The sequence below is a fragment of the Bombus affinis genome, chromosome 3 (genome assembly GCF_024516045.1).
Source record: "Bombus affinis isolate iyBomAffi1 chromosome 3, iyBomAffi1.2, whole genome shotgun sequence".
Lineage (NCBI taxonomy): Eukaryota > Metazoa > Arthropoda > Insecta > Hymenoptera > Apidae > Bombus > Bombus affinis.
The window spans coordinates 14,861,998-14,884,106 of NC_066346.1; the positions used below are offsets into that span (position 1 = coordinate 14,861,998).

The following is a 22,109-nucleotide window of genomic DNA, read 5'->3' on the forward strand; positions in this document are numbered from 1 at the left end:
AGATGAAACAAAGAAATCATCTAAAGTCGATCAGTTCCTTGTGACGCGTCGAACGTTACACATTGAGTCAAAGATCTAACGCCGAATTTCTAACATTAAGTCTCATACCGTGCTACTCTATTATTGCAGCGTGATAAGTTATTAAGTGTTTATATCTATTCATTCGTGTATATTAAGTGTTGGAAATATAAATTTTAACTCTGTGAGCCACAGTGTTATCATACCTGAATCACCCCTATTATCTTAATCGAAATACGGGGATCGAACTATTCGTGGTGTCGATCATTCTGATCGTAACGGGAATTTACGACTCCCGTTGGCGCATATTCTAACGACCGCGTCTCCCCGCGATAGCTCGAAAATACATGGTCCTTCGAGCCGGATCACGTGCCATCAAAGAAGTGCACTAACCAGTGACTATACAGTGTCACGTGAAATCCACATTCCAACACCTTAGTCAACTGACCAAAGGAGCCGCCACCGGAGAGGAACACCTCCTTCGTTCAGCATCTACACGAGCCCACGCCACACTGTAGCGAGTAAAAACCGACTCTCTGACCAACGCCCATTTGATCCAGGTAAGATCGTTCCTACCATTAAAATCAAATATGGCCCAACCTGACTCGATCAACACATTGAGGCGGAGACGAAGCGGCCTCGCCAACCGCTTTACAATCACGAAACGCCAACTCGATGAATACGAAGAGTCTGGTCAAGTAGACAACGGCTACTTAGTATCTTGCCGTCAAGCGTTCGACGACGTCTGGAAGAAGTTACTCGCGGTTCAAGACGAGTTAGAAGGGTTAGATGAAGGGGAAGTCGATCGGGCCGCCGCGTTGTATCAAGAGAGGCTGGAGATTGACGTACGGTTCACAGGTCTCCTTGATAAAATACCCGCACCAAACCCCTCTCCGACTAAAACGCGCGATTCAGGCGTGAAGCCCGAGCCGACATCACTTACCTTACCAGAGGTCCGCGCTCCTCCGTTCGACGGTGCCCTCGAGAACTGGACCTATTTTTATGACACGTTCTCATCCACTGTAGATCGTAATGAAAATTTAACGAATGTCCAGAAATTTCAATATCTACGCGCAGCTATCACTGGACGGGCCGCACGGAGCATCCAATCATTGGAACCCACAGATGCCAACTACCCCATCGCGCTTAACACATTGAAGGAGAAATTTAATTGCCCCCTCCGGATCTGTATGCGTCATTGGGAATTGATGCGCAGTTATCCCGAAATAGAAAAGGAAACTCCTGAAGCCATTGAGGATTTGATGGAAACCATCAGCGTAAATCTCAAAGCGCTCGAAAGATTAGGACAGTCTGTAACTTCAGATGTAGTACTTATCGAGTTGATCGCGTCAAAATTGCCTTCGTCTAGTATGCGTAAATGGCAACGTACGTTGCCAAATCAGGAAGTACCTTCCTACCATCAGCTGATGGAATTCCTAAAAACACGAGCCAACGGGAATCAGCTCCTCTCTAAAGTAACGAAAACAAAGGAGCCACCCCCCAAACCTCATCGTCGCCGATATAACCTACCACATGGACGAACCTATGCTACAACCAGCAGGGCGCTGGTGTGTCCGACCTGCGACGGACCCCACAACCTCAGAGACTGTAAAGTTTTCAAAGCCAAATCAACCATAGAACGCCTTCAACTCGTAAAAATGGCATCGCTGTGTACAAACTGTCTAGGCAACGGACATTCGATAACACAGTGCACCGCGCGTTCGTGTCATATCTGCGGGCGACGACATCATACGTACCTACACCGAGAACAAATACAAGAAAATTCGCGGTCGTCGAGCAGTCGTTCATCGAGCGGTCGGTCGTCGTCAGACAGTCGTTCATCAAGCGGTCGATCGTCGGGATGTCGTTCATCGTACGAACGATCCTCGCATGGACAATCGCCATCCGGATCATCGAAGTCGCGTTCGGTCCACCATTCGAGACGACCCGCCAAACATTCAAATAACCCTACACCTTCGGCTCCAAGCGATACAAAAGTTCACACTTCGTATGAGTCACGCGCATCACGGACCAAGGGTAATGTTCCAGAATCCTCGTCCAAAACCCAACCAGGTCAAAACTGACTAGACAAACGGGCCGCAAAGGAAGGGACCGAAACGACACATATATCTCTAGACGTTACGCCGCATCATGATCTGCTGGTCACAGCACAGATCGATGTGCTAGACAAGAGGGCATCTCCAATTCGAGCCAGAGCACTGCTAGATACTGGCTCTAGTATGAATTTCATGACTGAGAAATTCGCAAACTCCCTCGGTATAAAACGAAAGAGATGTTCGGTCCCAATCGGAGCCCTCGACGACTTGACCACTATCGCAAGGAGCCAACTAACGACAACCATTGTTTCTATGGATGGCAAATATGAACGCACAGCAACGTTTTTAGTAATCCCAACAATATCATCGGCAGTCCCAGACCACCCAATCGATCGGTCCGCTCTCCAGATACCCAAAAATCTAAAATTAGCCGATCCAACATTTCACATACCAAGCCCTATCGAAATATTATTGAGCTCGGGACCAACGTTAGCCTCATTATGTGTCGGGCAGATTAAAATATCACAATCCATCGATACTGAGTTATGTTTGCAGAAAACTCGCTTCGGTTGGGTTATCGGGGGGAGCCCATCCACGCAATCGGGCACACATTCGTTTCACATTACCACAGCCGATCTACAAACGGATCTCTCGCGATTTTGGGAAATCGACGAGGGACCATCCACCACACATTTATCGGAAGCGGAATTACAGTGCGAAGAACATTTCCGTAACCATGTCCGACGCAACAAGGAAGGGCGATATATCGTCGCCCTGCCCTTCAACGAGAAGCTTCCCACACTTGGGACATCAAAGTCCGTTGCAATGAGTAGACTCGCCGCTCTTTCTCGCCGGTTCCAACGCGATAAGCAATTCGAAGCCGCGTACAACACGGTGATCCAAGAATATTTAGACTTAGGTCATATGACCAAGATTCCGCACACTCATCCCTCAAATAATGGTTACTATTTGCCGCATCACGGCGTGATAAAGGAATCGAGCAACACCACTAAACTCCGGGTAGTGTTCGATGGATCAGCAATCAGCACCACCGGAGTTTCTCTCAACGACACTCTGCATACCGGACCCAAACTCCAAGAAGATCTGGTTGAGATTCTGCTGAGATTCCGATCACATCAGTATGTCCTAACGGGTGACATCGAGAAGATGTATCGACAAATTCTCGTACGCCCAGACGATCGTAAATATCAACTGATTCTATGGCGCAATTCCAACGGGGAAATCGATACTTATCAGCTCAACACCGTGACCTTCGGACTATCAGCTGCCCCATATTTAGCACTCCGCTGCCTGAAACAATTGGCAGAAGACGAAGGAAATCGATTTCCGCGAGCGTCATCGGTTGTACAGCGTGATTTCTATGTCGACGACGCCCTCACCGGGGCCGATACAAAGGAAGAGTTAATAGCGGTACGACACGAACTCACGGACCTTCTCAGATCGGGCGGCTTAAACATCCGTGAATGGGCATCTAACGATAAGGACATACTGCGTGGACTATCCGAGAGAGAGACAAATCGAACACTACAATTGGGTGAGTCACAGACATTGAAAACTCTAGGTATCTATTGGGATTCCCAGGATGACACAATACTGTACTCAATTGAACCCACAGCGACCATCACCCGTGTCACAAAGCGATCAATGAGTTCGGTGATAGCCCGAATCTATGATCCATTAGGATTGCTCGCGCCAGTGATTGTCAGAGCCAAAATATTGCTTCAACGCGTCTGGGCATTAAAACTAGACTGGGATGAATCATTGCCATCCGAATTGCATACAGAATGGGACCGATACTATACCCAACTACCCTTGCTTAGTGATATTCGATTTCCTCGCAAAACGGTGGTCAAGGCAGCCACTCAGATAGAACTACACGGTTTTTGCGACGCCAGTGAAAAGGCATACGGGGCATGTATATATCTGCGCAGTCTCAGCTCGGATGGACATATCGAAACCCAATTACTCACCGTGCGATCAAAGGTCGCGCCGCTAAAATCCTTGACAATCCCAAGACTCGAATTAAGCGGAGCATTGCTCCTCACCTCGCTAATGTCCATGGTAAAGAATTCCCTCACTATAGACGTTTCTCGGATCGTTTATTGGACAGATTCGACCATCGTGCTCCAGTGGATCAAGTCCTCGCCACATACGTTAAAAACATTCGTAGCGAACCGCGTGGCCGAGATCCAAACGAAAACCAACATCGCCGATTGGCGGCATGTGCCTACGGATGACAACCCAGCGGATCTGATCTCCCGAGGGCAGGCTCCCAAGGAATTCCTGCGTCCAAACATCTGGAAACACGGACCCGAATGGCTCAAGCAGCAGCAGGAGAACTGGCCGATCTGGATTCCTACACCGTCGGGGGACATCCCGGAACAGAAAAAAACGATCTGTCTAACGACGAATAACAACGATAACCCCCTCCTTCACCGATACTCGTCCTGGACCAGACTAATCAGAGTCGTCGCTTGGTGTCTTCGATGGAAACATAAACAACACCTAGCTGCCCATCTAACAACAGACGAATTAACCAGGGCTCACAACAGGGTGATCAAAATCATACAATCCGGTCATTTTGCGACGGAAATTCGGACACTACAGAAAGATCGAAGCAGGGACGTTGGAGGAAAACTACAACCATTAAATCCCTTCCTCGACGAAGATGGGATATTACGAGTCGGAGGACGACTAACCAACTCTTCTATACCCTTCAATCAAAAATACCCCATTATATTACCCAAAGCATCTGTTACAGAGCTCATCATAAACCAGGAGCATCGGAAAAACCACCACACCGGGACACAAGCCACCCTGTACGCGGTAAGATTGCGCTACTGGCCGATCGACAGTCGTAGCCAAGTGTGGCGTACCATTAAAAGGTGCGTCCGCTGCTGCAGAGCCAACCCGCCACCAGTGGAATATTTGATGGGTGATTTGCCAGAGGCGCGTATTACCGAATCGCGTCCGTTTACGAACGTCGGAATCGACTACTGCGGCCCATTCTACATCAAGGAGAGGAGGGATCGCAACCGACGTAAAATAAAAATATACGCTGCCATATTCGTTTGTCTAGCAACCAAGGCTGTCCATATAGAACTAGTCAGCGATCTAACCACCGACGCTTTCCTAGCCGCTCTACGTCGATTCATTTCGCGGCGAGGACATTGCGCAACCATCCTTACCGACAATGGCACCAATTTCGTCGGGGCCAACCGGGAGCTGCAAGAACTCCGGACCCTATTGCAGTCTGACGATCACAAGGAGAGGGTACAGAATTTTCTCGCCGACCGACAGATACAATGGCGTTTCAACCCTCCAAACTCACCACACTTTGGCGGTTTATGGGAAGCCGCGGTGAAATCCTTCAAGCGCCATCTCATCCGCGTCGTCGGCACGGAGCTATTGACCTTTGAGCACCTTCATACTCTTGTGGTTGAGATTGAAGCCATCCCCAATTCACGCCCACTGACTCCCATATCACCCGATCCGAAAGATCCCCCTGTCCTCACTCCCGGTCATTTTCTAATCGGTGACACACTCACGAGTTTACGGGAGCGTGATTTCAGGACAGTTTCATCAGGACGGTTATCAAGTTGGCAGCGCATCCACCAGATCAAACAGCAGTTCTGGAGCAGATGGCATCGAGAGTACCTCAACGAGCTAACCCGCCGCAATAAATGGGACAAGGGCAAACATGATATCCGAGAAGGCACCGTAGTAGTTCTCAGGGAGGATAACGTACCACCCATGCAATGGCCTTTGGGCCGCGTGATCAAGGTCCATCCAGGAGTCGACGGAATCATACGGACCGCTACCGTGCAGACGGCAACAACTACCCTGGATCGTGGCGTCAAAAGATTGGACCCCTTACCCATTCACCCAGATCCAGACCCTTCCGACCACCCCCACGGAGCGAAGGAGATTCGCCAGCGACGCACCTGACTCCACACCATATCATTTGATCGGTACCCTCTCAACGGGGGGAGGATGTTACGCCACTAGGCTTAACACAGGCTGTATTTTCTAACCGTCACTCGCGGCCCTACAATGTCTCAGTCAGATCGTCTTATCTGACCGCCGGATCATATACAATGTATCGACGAGCGCATAGCTGTCGCCAAGCAGCGAGTTCTCGAAACGTCGAATTTGGTCCGTTACGTTTTCCACGCAAGAACAGACATACGTGATCATAGGCGCGAACGGTGGCGTGACCTAAGTATAGTGGGGGTCGTCTTAAAGATGAAACAAAGAAATCATCTAAAGTCGATCAGTTCCTTGTGACGCGTCGAACGTTACACATTGAGTCAAAGATCTAACGCCGAATTTCTAACATTAAGTCTCATACCGTGCTGCTCTATTATTGCAGCGTGATAAGTTATTAAGTGTTTATATCTATTCATTCGTGTATATTAAGTGTTGGAAATATAAATTTTAACTCTGTGAGCCACAGTGTTATCATACCTGAATCACCCCTATTATCTTAATCGAAATACGGGGATCGAACTATTCGTGGTGTCGATCATTCTGATCGTAACGGGAATTTACGACTCCCGTTGGCGCATATTCTAACGACCGCGTCTCCCCGCGATAGCTCGAAAATACAGCCTGTAATGACATACTGATGAAAACGAAATCTTAACAGGATAAGAAATATGTCGTCTTGTAGTTTCGGTCCCGTATGAAGTACGTCGTTTAATGAAACTCCGGTGGTGGTTGGTGCAGATCCGTCAAACACAACTCGGAGTTTTGTAGTCCGGCTGGATTCTTTGATCACGCCGTGATGTGGCAGAAAATATCCGTCGTCCGTGCAGTGGTCCGTGGTGATCTTCGTCATATGTCCTAATTCCAAGTATTCTTGTATTACGGCGTGATAGTCGGCTTCGAATTGTTTGTCTCGTTGGAATCGACGGCAGAGGGAAGTGAGTCGCTTCATTGCCATGGCTTTCGAAGATCCAAGCGGAGGAGTTGTTTCGTTGAATGGGAGAGCGACAACGTATCGCCCTTCGTTGTTGCGTTGAACGTGATTTCGAAAGTGCTCCTCGCACTGTCGTTCCGCTTCCGAAATTCGTGCGGTGGACGGACCCTCGTCGATTTCCCAAAAACGGGCGAGGTCCGCCTGTAAAGCCGTCGTGGAGGTGTGAAATGCGTATGCTAATGATTGTGAGGTTGGGCTCCCCCCGATGACCCATCCGAATCTCGTCTTTTGCAGACGCAAGTCGGGCCCGTTTGCTTGACTGATATCAAGTTGGCCGACACAGAGTGATGCTAGTGTTGGTCCGGCGCTCAACAATATTTCGATCGGAGCAGGTCTATGGAATCTTGGATCGGCTAATTGGAGATTCCTAGGTATCTGTATTGTTGAGCGATCTACGGGTTGGTTTGGGACCCAAGACGCGATAGTCGGTATGATCAGAAACGTCAAGTTGCGTTCGTATGTGCCGTCAATAGAGGTGATCGTGGCCGTGATGTAGCGTTTCGAGGTCGTCGATAACGTGTTGAGTGCTCCGATTGGGACCGAACATTTCTGTTGATTGAGTTTTAATGAGTTAGCGAGCCTTTCGGCGATAAAGTTCATGCTAGAGCCGGTATCTAGCAGAGCTCTACAACGAACTGGTTGAATTTCATTATTCAAGATGTTGACCTGCGCTGTGACTAACAAGTCGTGTTGCAATGGTTCAAAAGGGAGCGGGGTCGATGAGTCCGTTTTCTGTGGTTCGGTCCCTAACAGGCTTGTCTGATGACGTCATTGTTTTCCGTGTCGTTTAGGACTGGACGATATGGTCGATCCCGATGCCGCCGATCGCGGTAACCGAGATTCGCGTGTCGGGGATGTTCGCGGAGACGTTCGGGGAGACTCTCGGCGAGAATCTCGACGAGACGCTCGGGGAGACGTTCGGGGAGACGCTCGGGGAGACTCTCGGGGAGACTCTCGGCGAGAATACCGGCGAGACGATCGGGGAGACGAAGATGAGCGTCTCGAACGATGTGACGAACGCGGGGACGGTGAACTGGGCGAAGATCGACCGCTGGATGATCGGTCGCTTGACGATCGACCGCTCGATGTTCGGCCGACACGTGTTCGTGTTTTGCTATGCCCCTGGCCTTGATGCAGATACGTGTGATGTCGCTGTCTACAGATGCGACATGATCCCGCGGAGCATTGAGTGAGAGCGTGTCCCTTGCCTAAACAATTGGTACAGAGCGACGCCCTTTTGGCGATTTCCAGGCGTTCTTTGGGCGTCTTCGTTTTGAAGACATGGCAATTCCATAATTCGAGTTGTCCGTGGCAGTTCGGACACAACAACGTATTATGTGTAGTTAAGAATGTATAGCTTCGCGGCGTGTCCTGTCGCCGACGGTCGTGTTGATCGGACGCCCCCTTTTTGACGGTTAATGATGAACACGCTCTGTCGCTATTCGTCCGTGTTTTCAGAAAATCTACTAAATGCGTATATGGCGGCAATTTCTTGTCCGGTAGGGTATGTTGCCATTCGCGAACAACGGCTGAGGGTAACTTCGACGTGACAAGCTTTATGAGAATGGCGTTTGACGTGACTGGGTCCCCGAGTCTTTCTAACGCTTGGAGATGTACTTTAACTGTCTCGATAAGATCGTCTATAGCTTCTGGTGTTTCTTTAGTTATTTTGGGATAGTCGAAAAGCAAATCCCAGTGACGCATGCAGATCTGACGGTGGCAGTCGAATTTTTCCCTAAGAGCGTCCATGGCGATTGCGTAATTTGCGTCGGTGATGGGTAATGACTGTATGCTTCGCGCGGCCCAGCCAGTCAGGGCTGTTCGGAGATGATGAAATTTCTGAACCGGTGCTAAATTTTTATTTCTATCTATCGCTGATGAGAAGGCATCGTGAAACGACTGCCAATCTTCGAGGGCGCCATCAAATGTAGGTATGCGAACCTCCGGTAGTTTGAGCGACGCGGACTCGCGGCCGACGGCTGATTCGCCGCTTGTCGACTGTGACGGCGTACTTCGTCGTGTATTGATTAATTGTTTGGCTACTCGGCATTGCAGCCTTTCGTATTCTTCCGCTAGCTCACTGCCGCGCGCGATCTCTCCCTCGTCTAAAGTTACGATCTGGTGTTGTAATGCACGGATTTCCTTCTCGAAGGTTTCTAGACGTTCTTTAATTTGAAGCAAGTCGATCTCGTCCGGACAGCCTGATTGTTCGATGTCTTCCAGTTTTTTTGCGAGGCGTGTAAACTGGGCGCTACAGTAGCCCCGGCGACGACGCAAGTTGGCGAGCTCGTCTCCGGTTGACATTATTTTTTATGTAATTGATAGTGAAATCGTTTGGACTTACTTCTGTTGGCGATTATCCACCTTGCGGTAGGAGGATGTGTGGTTGCGTTTCAACCACCGAATTATACCTCTTCAAATGTGTCGACCCTTAACGTTACTGACCTCGCTGGGGTGGTAACGCTTCCGCTGCTGGTTGTGTTGGATTCACGTGGCACTGTATTGTAGTGGGTGTCACTGGCGTGCACTCTTCACTTGACACTGAATCCGGCTCGAAGGACCATGTAATTTCGAGCTATCGCGGGGAGACGCGGTCGTTAGAATACGCGTCAACGAGAGTCGTAAATTCCCGTTACGATTAGAATAATCGACACCACGAATAGTTCGATCCCCGTATTTCGGTTAGGATAATCGGGGTGGTTGATGCGGTATAACACTGAGAGTCACAGAATTATAATAATATATATTTCCAACAATTAGTCTACACGATTGAAAAGATATAAACAATTAACAACTTTATCGCACGCAGATAATATAGATGTATACAATATAGAGCAAGGCTCTTACAATTGAGCTTAGTCTCTTGGTGGACGTAGCACGATATTATACTTAATAAAATAAGCGAATGTTTGGCTATGTCGCGGATCGACTTGAATTGGCGTTCAGAATTTGACTCAAAGTGTAACGTTCGACGCGTCACAAGGAACTGATCGACTTTTGATGATTTCTTTGTCTCATCTTTAAGACGACCCCCACTATACTTAGGTCACGCCACCGTTCGCGCCTATGATCACGTATGTCTGTTCTTGCGTGGAAAACGTAACGGACCAAATTCGACGTTTCGAGAACTCGCTGCTTGGCGACAGCTATGCGCTCGTCGATACATTGTATATGATCCGGCGGTCAGATAAGACGATCTGACTGAGACATTGTAGGGCCGCGAGTGACGGTTAGAAAATACAGCCTGTGTTAAGCCTCGTGGCGTAACATTAACGTTTATAACATTCTATAAAGTAATAAGCAAACTAAATGAATAGCCTTCATCACGCTGTATATCCTGTTTGCATATTTAATATTAATATCAAAGCTTCCATGCAAAAAGATGTTGTATTTTGCAAGCGTATTTTATTACCGAGTGCATAATAATTCATTAACAATCCCCACGATTTATCGTCACAGTACGAAAGTACGTTCAATAATTTACATTCTGTTTTTAAACAGCCTGTTGTAGCTATACTTTGTTTTCACGTATTTCAAGTAAACATATCATCGATAAATACACCAGTACAAACGCTATTATATCGATGCAAACGTTGAAACATTTTCGTCATGGTGAAATGTATTTGGTACATCAATTTTAGCGAATTCAATTAATGTATGACGAATGTTAAGCATTTACTTTGATTCGTTGAGTTTTAAGAATGAAATTAATTAAAATTTCCTTCAATCAAGGTAGATGTAATTTTAACAGAAAATTCCATTAAATTTCTATAAGTATTTCTGTAGTATCGGAAAAAGGATAGGATTAGGATGATTTAGATTTGTAAAATTCTCCTAATACTATTTATTAAGATAAATAAAAATAACAGAGATTAAATGGACAGAGAACGATAAATGTTCAAATTGAACTAAAACACAAAAGTCTTATTCCGTTCAAATCATTCTCGCAACTCTATAACTAACAACTCGATCTCTCTACAACGCTAGCAACTCTACAACTCTCGTCTTCGGCATCTGCACTCGCACGCTCTCGCTTCTCAACTCATACTGCACGCCTTTTGAATTCGTTCTCGCTGGCGTCTCAACTAACACTACCCTTAGCGTCTCTTTGTTTTTTCTCGTCCCATCGAACACGTGTCCCGAAACCCCGTGGCCAGAGTCACGCAGGTTCTTTCCACAAAACTGTCCACTTGAAAGGACCGACGACACATTGATGTACTCGACGGCGCCACGGCTCTCGCCACTTTGTATACGGTTCGGCCGATATCTTGGGCCTTTTGCCCACGATACTACATTTCTAATGGTTACTCTTATCCCTATAGATAAAAATTAAAAAGCAAACTATCCTATAAAAATTAACAGATAAGATTATTTTTTCCTGTTAATTTCTATGCCATAATTGCCTCTTCGATTCCCTATTTCTCTACGATTTATTCGTCTCGTACACAATTTTAACGTAATATTTGTAACAACAGACAGAGATACTTAGTTAGATTTAACACGATTCTTTTTTTTCGCTTTTGTTAACAAATTATTCGCAGACCGCAGCTCCTCCTTCGATAAATTTTAATTCTCATTACGTGTACGTACATAAAACGTAGCGAGTACGAAACAATCACAGAATAACGTGATCTTCGATGAGATGCGATGTTTTAATAAGTTCTGATAATAGATGCATCATTAAATATGTAATTGGAAATGGTTGTTAATCGCGAGCATTAAATAATAATGTAATTTGAAAATAAATTAAATTCGATATATTTATACCGAATATATTAAAGACGTTTTAACATCGACATATTCAACATTTACTACTATTTTCCAGGCACAATATCTTCTTGTCGTTACGTATTTGAAACCTCCATAATATCTGAATTTATTTTAGCGGACACAGCAGTATGTAAAAGTTACATTAATAAAAAAAAAAAAAAAAAAAAAAAAAAAACAACAAATCGCGATTATCTTCGTTAACTTACAAGATACGTATTATTAAATATCCAAAGAACAATTCTAAACAATTTTGCAGAAATAACATTCCAAACAAATATAATACTTATTAATTGATATATTAAATTCGTCGGATGCAATTTTTTAATCGCACATGAAACAAACGTATATTTCTCATTTCGTTGAATTGTTTTCTACATTTAAATTATTCCTGGATAGATGAGAATTATACGAAACTCACGAAATAAGGAAATAAGCAAAATAAAAAGAAAAAAAGAAGAAAAAAGAGAAGAAACTGGTAGATTTCACTTATCGTTAAACTTATATTCTTAAACCAAGTTAAACTTAGTTCGCCATCTTCGTGATATCACGCAATTCAACAAACTGTCAGATGCAAATACAACGTTAACATAGAATTGTAACGATAAAAGTTATATTCGAAGTTATGGTAATCTCATCTGCTATGACTCATCATTGTGCAACTGTAACTTATACCATTAACAAATCTGTATTTTCAGCCACGTTTCTAACTATAATCGTACATTCCATGTACATAAGTAATGTCCACATTGAGGAACGTATAACGCTTAGTTAATAAATTCGAAACCACATCGTTCGCGTGTAGTCCACGTGAACTATATTTGAATTGTGTTAAAATGGCAATTTGTAAATTTTATACGTCATATCGAAGGGATTAAGGATATTGAAGGAGAATACATAAATATTCGAGTCGCGTACATAAGTCTTAATATTACGAGCATAAATCTCCAAAATCTTCCGAATCTCCGTCGTATCTCAGCCACGTGAAATTATTTTTCATAATCTTAGTACGTTATTGATCTACGATATAGTAAAAGTTCTACACAATAAGTAATAAGCTTTATACAATAGCTCGTGGTTGATAACTCCGCTAAAGACGTTAAATACAATTTATGGCAACAAAATTTTATCCTATTTTAACAGTTCGTGGAAATAAAAATCGACGGACTTATGCAACCTCCAGTTGGCGAACAAATTAACGCAAGTTCCCAACGAATGAAACGCGAATAATGAAATTACACGAATACCGAGGAACGAACTTTAAAATTCCTCGTATCGATCGAATCGACTGTTATTCATTGAATTTCCCAGGATCGCTAAAATAGGCTAAATCTCACGGGCCAAGGAATTTCCGACGATATGAAGGAATTAGGTAACGTTGTCGGAGAAGAGTGCGCGAATGTAATACAATACCTTGGAAAAGTAAAACGTTTCTTTTAATAATGTAAATGGGCTGAAAAATATTGCGGCAGAAGCGAGCAATTACTGATTCTACGTGAAAAACCGAGTGGAAAATGTGGAATAAAATTTGTAAAAATTTCAGTACACCGGTTAAATCCTCAATTTCGATCCTCGGATGAAAAAAAATTAATTGTAATAAATCATACCAGGTGTTTTTCCTATCTTTCTTATCTTTCACGTAGAATCACACTCTGTGTTTCTATTCGATCTATTGGCCAAAATCTATAAAATTCACGTGGCGATCAACGTATCGATGCATTCTGTCAATTAAAAAAAGAAGATATAGCTTAACGTAGAATAATCTTTTTTATTGCGATAGTGATGGAAATTTCATTATCGAGATTAATCGTGACCTTGTTGAAAGTCTGATCGGCGCTATAACGAAAGAGTAGTTAGGCGAGCGGAATCACGGCGTGGAATGGAAAAGCGTGAGAAAGTAGTCTCATAATGTAATTAATGATCGAGGAATCGAAATTCTGTCGTATTTTACAGCGAGGATAAGAACTACTCAAGCGACAATCGAATGTCACTTAAGCGCTCTGGAGATGGAATCAATTAGTACTTGAGTGGCGTTAATTCTTGCGCGAAGATAAATTCTCGCAAACTATTCGAAAAATAAGGATTAAAAGGTTTTTACATAGGGAAGCGTAGGATTGAAGCTTAGGATTTAATTTTGACGCGAATAAATGAAAGTTTAAGAATCGAGATTTAATTGAAATAAAAGTAGGATCGTTAAATTAAAAAACATGAATAATTCTCAATTTTTGTCGCATATGAAGTATAGACACAAGTCTTTCAAATAATAAAATATTTAACCAACGTTAAATATTTAACTATAACGTGAAAGTAATATAAATGTAAATGAATATCGAACATTCTGAATTATAACACCAATTAATCGCATGCTAATTAATATTTACGAATCATAAGCGAAACACGATGGAAAATCGAAATTCGATATATATATTTCGAACCGTAAAAATAAGATCAGTAGAATGAACATGAGTTGGTGTACACTAGTTTTTTATTAAATGAAAAATAATTGATACGAATAGTAATAATAATAGAATATTTCTTAATTAACTTTTTCATTAATAGATATTATGTTTACATATATACAAATAAATATAATTTTCTACAAATAATATATATGTTATCAATTTAGGATATGAGTATAAAATTTCTCACCATGTCACAAATTTTCCCGAACGTTATTTTTCGCATTTGAACTTGCAGTTGGATACTACGACTATATTTCTTATATTTGTTTACAAGTTTAATAAAACTATTTTACGCTATGGCTTCGCTTGTTACTTACGGCTTCTTCAAACCAAGCGATTAAGAGATGGAATAAAGCTGAAATTACGTGATATAATATGCGCGTATACTTCGTGTGCCTGACATTACGAGCATCACACTACTTACAAAGGAGATTTTACCTTGTATAAATCATACTTTTACTTTAGCAGCATGATAAATTTTATCCGATTACTTGAAAGCTGTTTGTATTCCGAGTTATTAAGCATCGTTATAACAACGAATGGTGTTGATAATTCTCTAATTTATTTAAATTTCCAAATTAACATAAAGTGTTACGTAATTATTTTATAAATGTCTTAAAACGTTATGAATATTAGTTTATATGAAATCTTCCCTTAGAGAACGTGGGCGGATGAATATTAAACTTTGATGGAACGCATCTAACGATGAAATATTACATATCTATGAAATTCATCTAAATGATTAAATATCAGATATCTATGGTATTCATCAAACGATTAAATATCAAATAATATAAAAAAAATATAAAATAACAGTTAGCAACATTTCGATATTATGGATTAATTGAATTAACTTTTAAATCGAAACACAAACGTGTTAACTACAACCTGCGGATTAAAGCGATTACAACTTTTTCCTTTTTTTTTACTTTTTTTTTTTTGATAGGAAAACTTCAACCAATACTTTTGTGTAAGCCTGTGAGGTAAGCCTCGACTTCTAAACTAACTTCGTAAGCTATAGAACTAAAAGAGCATAATCGTAATGTGATACGAATAGTCGGAAGAAATTTAACATTTATTTAAAAACTATATATATTTATTTAAAAACCGCTATATTACAAAGTCTTTAACTATATTTTTATGAATCTGTATAATTTTTTAGAATTTTAAAAGGATACATATATATATGCAAGATCCCTAGATTTCATGTAGGATAGGGATTCTTTTTGTTTCGCGGGTAGCACGACAGGCTGTGTTTCACGGACAGACCGATCTTCCCTTGTTTTACGGACGACCATTTTAAGAAGCACGTTTTTCCCGAACGGACGGATAGAGAGTTACATTAGAGACAAACAAGGTTACGGAATAGTTATTTAAGATTTTAAAGACTGAAGAAGAAAGATCGGTAGCTCAGGACGTTGAAAATCGATTCTCAATTTTCAGGTAAACATTGTACTAAAGACTTGTTATTTCCCGTTTATATAATTATTGTTATTTATTGTTATAAACGCATATTAATTGTCGTTTATTTTTGTATTTTATTATTTACTTCATAATAAAAACTCGATTTTCAGACTACAGAATCGATCCCTGAATTATCACCAAATTACCATCTTACAAATCGATTTTCACTACGCCATGCCGTTAGAAGTGAAGCTACGTATCGCCGTGAACGAGAACGCAAGAGGGAGAAAATAGAATGCATAAGAATCCATAAGAAAACCAGAAGATGAAGTATGTGATGTCTTTCCTCCAGAATATCAAGCAAGAGATCATCGTCCGCGGTTATTCAGTTTATCGATAGTGAAGAAAGCCGCAAACAACTTAACCAAGGTAAGCCATTACAGAAACATTGCACTCACGATGGATGACGCAACGGCAGCGTCATACATCGGTACAAGTTTAAACTTCGTGTTTCGAGATATTTACTTAGAAGAATCGGAGATCATCCCCACAAGGAAAATAAAGACCGAAATCGAAAAGCCCAATCTTCAAACAGAAACATTATTAGAAATCTTCCAGAAACAAAACATGCATGAGAGAGAAGGAACAGACTTTGTCATAAAACAATTTGATGGAACGCAAAAAGCCACAGATTGGAGTATGAAATATTCATATTTCACATACGCATCCCTTCCATACTCTAATATGAGTATGAAACCGAATACGAAAAATACGAAATCCAAACTGATGAAAAAAGGATCAAGAATTTGAAGAAATATCTGGGAAAAACAGCATCAGAATGGTACCAGACAAATCTGCCGAAGGATGAAGAATACAACTGGGAAAATTGGAAGGTGGCAGTTCAAAAAGCTTCTGGCAATAAAGGTTGGTCTGCAGTACGATACGCTTATAACTTTAAATACATTTCAGGTTCATTCACTGAATATGCCATAAAAAAGGAATGATTAATATTGGAAGTAAGGAGGAAGACTTCTGAAGAGACAGGGATAAATCTAATTGTTATTGGATTACCCATACACATTCAAGATAAAATCGATAAAGAAACAGTACAATCAACAAATGGCTTAATCGGATTCTTGGGGCAATATCAGACGAAGGGAAGAAAAACACAAGGGAGTAACGCAAGATTGGACAGAAAGCCAGAACCACTGCCCAAGAAACAACCTTGTATGATTTATGAAGCACTGAATTTCCCAGGTCGATTTCACCCAATAACAACTCACCAAAGAAATACATGCACATACTCATCGATCATTTTTCAAGGGCTGTTTTTATGTCCACATCGAAAACACAACACACAGAAGATATCATAAAACTTATAGACTCGACAGGAGAAACTGATTGCATAAAAATTATCCTTGCAGACCGATACCCAGTAATGACATCCAAAGAAATTCAAGACTATACGAGGAAAAGGAACATTAAATTAATTTTCACCTCGACAGACTGCCCATCCTCCAATGGACTGAACAAAAGGGTAAATCAAACATTAGTAAACAGGATCAGATGTAATTCAGACAAAAATAAGAGAAACTGGACAAAAATCACAGAAGAAAGCGTAGAAGAAAACAATAACACCAGACACAGTGTAACGGGGTTTGCCCCAAATCATTTACTGAATGGAAAAATGATTGAAATCGTCCCTAAGGAAATAATGGAGAATAAGATAAACCTAAAAAGAGACAGAGAAGAAGCATTCAAAAACTCAACAAGAAATTTCGAAATTAACAAACAAAAATACGATAAAAAAAGAAGAGAACACGAATTTAAAATCGGTGATATGGTCTTCACCCATAACGGAAAAAAAATGAATAGAAATAAGCTGGAAGAAATTAGGAAAGGACCTTTCATAATTCTAAGAAGGATTTCAAACTCCATATATGAAGTGGATAACGGTAATCGGGGATCTGAAGGGAATCTGTTCCACTCCCCATTCGAGGGGCGGTATAAACTCCCTAGAGTTCATGTAGGATAGGGATTCTTTTTGTTTTACGGGTAGCACGACAGGCTGTGTTTCACGGACAGACCTTCTTTTGTTTTATGGACGACCATTTTAAGAAGCAAATTTTTCGCGAACGGACGGACAGAGAGTTACATTAGAGACAGACAAGGTTACAGAATAGTTATTTAAAATTTTAAAGACTGAAGAAGAAAGATCGGTAGCTCAGGACGTTGAAAATCGATTCTCGATTTTCAGGTAAACATTGTACTAAAGACTTTTTATTTCCCGTTTATATAATTATTATTTATTGTTATAGACGCATATTAATTGTTGTTTATTTTTGTATTTTATCATTTACTCCATAATAAAAACTCGATTTTCAGACTACAGAATAGATCCCTGAATTATCCCCGGATTACGATCTTATATATATGTACATATTTGTATATTTATATATATATACAAATATATATATATATATATATATATATATATATAGAGAGAGAGAGAGAGAGAGAGAGAGAATGTTACAAGGAAGTAATCTAAAACTTCGTAAATTTGTAGTACATGTTTAATGAGAGAAGTATAAAATATCTGATAAGCGTAGATCCAAAAATTAATCCTATTTATTTGATATACCGTACTTTTTATTTAACATTTAAATCGAACGTTTAAATCGAACCCTCGATAGAATAGATAGAATAAACGTGTCCAATAAAATAATCTCCTCCATCATCTGATTTGAATTCAACGAATTTTTTTTATGAATACACATAGAGAGAAATCTACCTATTGTGGACACACGTACAAATCAATAAATAATGCATGTCGTGCAATATCGGCTACAGAAGGAAAAAATAGAGAATTATGTGTTATCCATAGATGGCAGTTATACAGTGACTACGAAAGGTATTTAAATAATATGAATATAAATACATGATACATGTATTAAACTTGGTATTATTTAATGGTACTTTCATACGATTATAAGGATTTGATTTGAAATATAAAAGCTGATAGGAAAACGGTTCATTGGAAAATATGGACACGCGCAAATATTTTCTCGTGCCCGCAGTATATTAAAACAGAAAGTCAAATGAAATATTTCTTATCAATGGCGGAGGATATTTTTCTCTTCTTCTTGACCCAGCAATTGGATTTCATCAATATTATATAACGTTGATTAAAATATCCTTTTCTCTCGAGTGAGTACTATAAGATCACAAAATGACATAGATCTTTTCTTTGCAACTTGCTGAATATAAAACTGCGTCCTTTTACAGGCAACCATGTATATTCCAAGCGTGATGAAGGGATTAGATCATCGTATCGTAAATTATGCTTACTTCCAACCCCAAAGGCAGACTTTCTATGTGCTTGTCTCTTTGCTTCGAGGGCCAGCGAACTCTTCACTCTATATGACAGAAACAGCCTAGAATCCAGGGGGAAATTTGAAAGTCAATCAAGGAAAGAACTGCAAGGTGGACAGAGCAAGGTCTCGTAGAAATGTATGTGAGATTCGTTTCTCGCAAATTACGAGATACGGAAACGTTTAAAGTCATCTACAGGCGGAAATCTGTTCAAGACAGTCGCGGTAATATTTCGACGTTATATTTCATACGTTAAGCCAGCTATTATTTAAATATGTTCTTTGAAATTAAGTAAAATCAAAGTAGCTGAAAAAGTACAGCTGATAAAATTACGTTCAAAACGTGAATGAACAATAATTTTTACTTTCGTTACGCTATTGTTATCGATTATCCATTATTTCTTATGGCAAGAAATGGGAACGTGCTTAATTTACGATAAAAACGAGAAACAATACGTAAAATATTTTTCACGATAAATTATTTTCATATTGTTTGAAATAATTTTACGCTTCCGCGATATAAGTGGCGAATGTAATTGAACAAGAATCATTTTTGATAAATGTAACAGATATATACCGTATATATATGCAAAATATATTATAACGTTTTAATTCATAAAGTTACGTAAAATTATTGGAAATCTATGTACGTAGGTATGTTTAAATATTTCATTCATGTTTTTATTCCATTGAATTGCAAGTTATATAAAATCATTTCATTAATAGTATAGTTCAATGATATAAGAATTGCGAATTAAGAATATTGTTTATTAGTGATATAAATAATTAAATTAGTAATAATGTATACTTAACACGTTCTTGTATTTTGTTATTAAGGTAGAGTTAAATGGTTAAAGAATTAAAATTATTTCGCTCTTCTTTCAAAATTATTTCAATCTCAATCTCATGTTTTAGAAGGGAAAACTATAATTTTTGTTCTTAAAACATATCATCCCCTAATAGTCTGCGTTCGAATCATGATTATTCTAAAAACCACTATGATTGTGTTATTGAAACAACGTCATCAACTAGTTTCTTAAAGTACGTAGATGCTATTGAAACAAACTACGTACATGCATAGTAAGTTTATATGAATATTAAACATAAGAAACTTCGTTTGACTTGATTTGGCTGAAATCAGCTTGTCGAAGTGCATCATAGAAATAAGTCACGTCGATAAAAGTTGTAGCGCAATATCTATTAGACTGTCATTAAAGTCATCGTTGGTACATTAATAGATGGTATCATACAGTTAAACGACATGTCATAATATTCTTTCATCTAAACCATAGTAGCAACAGACTGTTTCCTACAGACTAGAGGTATTTCATGGGACGATCATATAAATTCTTAAATACAATAATGTATAATACACATACGTACATACATGAACCAAGTCTGTAAGCATAATCTATAGACTATAATAAATACGTGAAACATTTTGAATTCTGTATTAGATTTGAAGAAATCTCGAATAAATCAAAAGATATTAAATACTACAAAACTGTGAGCATTATTAAGGATTAGGATGTGATTTTTTGAAAGATATAAATATAATTTATGAATAGTTTCAAAGATGAAGGTGAAAGAAATCTGTAACAAGAATTAGTCCCTTAAGGAAACGTTAATTACTTTGTTACTGTAGAAACACTTGTGGATTCTTCGTTATAAAACTAACAATTATCTTTTATCTAAAGGATATGTTATAATACAAAGATCCTTAAAATTATTCGATGGAATATCCTATTGATATTAATGCTGATTACCTACTTTTTAACCTATCATTTACAAAGAACAGTTTATTTATCGAAGCTATAAACTTTTTTGCCCGCTTCAGAGCTTTCATCGACGATTTATGACGTACATGGTGCAATAATGCCTAATGCGATTCTCTTTAATATCCCATATTGCATACATTCTCGTACCGATTACACAAATTGTTTGAATTCAAGAAACATGCGATCACTATACCGGTATAAATTTGTTATTTACTTGATCTGAAATATCCTTTCAAGTTTGAAGTGAAATTGAAATTCTTTCAAATAATCTTTGACTTAAAGATGTTATTTATAGTTTCGCGTTTATCGATATTGATTCCCTAAATTTAACTGATTTTAGATGTATATTTATTTTACGATTTAAGCATTACATGTTAGTTTAAGTATCATTTACATACCAGCTACTTGAAATCCATTTAATTTCATGTAACTTAACTAATTACAGAACAAGGTTTAACTTTTACGTTAACTAAGCTCAAAATGTCCATGAAGCATGATTTGTTTCTGGAAAGTCATTTAACTATTTTAACTAACGAAATGTATAACGAAAATTATCGATTTTCAGAACTTTATAATATAATGGAATCGTTTTACATATTTGCGGACAAACAACACAACACAGTTTTCGTTTATGAATACGAAATAAAAAATTTAAATAAAAATTATATTAATCCTTTCGGTGCGAGTTGTTTTTTAACATCGATGGTACGTATAAAGCAGTAAAGCATGTGCGTGACCTGAATACATTTCCGGTCTTTTTATAACGATTGTGAACAAATAATGTAAAACTATAACTTCAAAACTATAACGTATGTTTCCAGATAAAGAAAATAATCACAGACTTCGCTGGATGCATAAGCATTCATAGACAACATCAATGGAATTTTTTCTGATGAATATGTACTTCTCCTGTAGGAAAGTATGAGATGACTCGTTTGTTTGTAAGAAATGTTCAAGAGCAGTCATGAAATCATTTACGGATTTCACTACGTTTTACATATTCGAAACCTTCCATCCTTGCATTTCTTTTCTGTCTCCCCTTTCTCGTGAATACTTAAATACATGATTTTTTCAAAACTTCACAAAAATAATCGTAAGAATCTGTTCTATTTTTTCTCGTATATTTCCTTGTTTGGAAAAAGGAATAATTTATGACTTGTAATTTGTAAAATTACGCTAATAATATCAGTTTACTTGTACAAGATGGCCACCATACACATATTTGTCACATTAGAAAATATAGACCTAAC

The 22,109-nt window shown here is 39.7% G+C and overlaps 2 protein-coding genes and 2 long non-coding RNA genes across 4 annotated transcripts; 3 read left to right on the forward strand and 1 right to left on the reverse strand.

The window, feature by feature from the left end:
- The first annotated feature begins 608 nt into the window (after positions 1-608).
- LOC126914255 (uncharacterized) lies at positions 609-5,766 on the forward strand. The gene is made up of 3 exons (XM_050717902.1): positions 609-1,626; positions 2,155-5,616; positions 5,669-5,766. The coding sequence occupies exons 1-3, from the start codon at positions 609-611 to the stop codon at positions 5,764-5,766; spliced, it is 4,578 nt and encodes a 1,525-aa protein (XP_050573859.1).
- Positions 5,767-5,969: 203 nt separating this feature from the next.
- Positions 5,970-9,396, reverse strand: LOC126914256 (uncharacterized). Its single transcript, XM_050717903.1, has 4 exons — positions 8,536-9,396; positions 7,744-7,814; positions 6,705-7,626; positions 5,970-6,040 (listed from the first exon to the last, which is right to left on the reverse strand). The coding sequence occupies exons 1-4, from the start codon at positions 8,591-8,593 to the stop codon at positions 5,970-5,972; spliced, it is 1,122 nt and encodes a 373-aa protein (XP_050573860.1). The 5' UTR covers positions 8,594-9,396.
- Positions 9,397-17,721: 8,325 nt separating this feature from the next.
- Positions 17,722-19,186, forward strand: LOC126914854 (uncharacterized). Its single transcript, XR_007709874.1, has 3 exons — positions 17,722-17,967; positions 18,595-18,917; positions 18,996-19,186. It is a non-coding gene; the product is annotated as an uncharacterized LOC126914854 (long non-coding RNA).
- Positions 19,187-19,225: 39 nt separating this feature from the next.
- LOC126914935 (uncharacterized) lies at positions 19,226-21,537 on the forward strand. Its single transcript, XR_007709955.1, has 2 exons — positions 19,226-19,306; positions 21,425-21,537. It is a non-coding gene; the product is annotated as an uncharacterized LOC126914935 (long non-coding RNA).
- Positions 21,538-22,109: the final 572 nt, after the last annotated feature.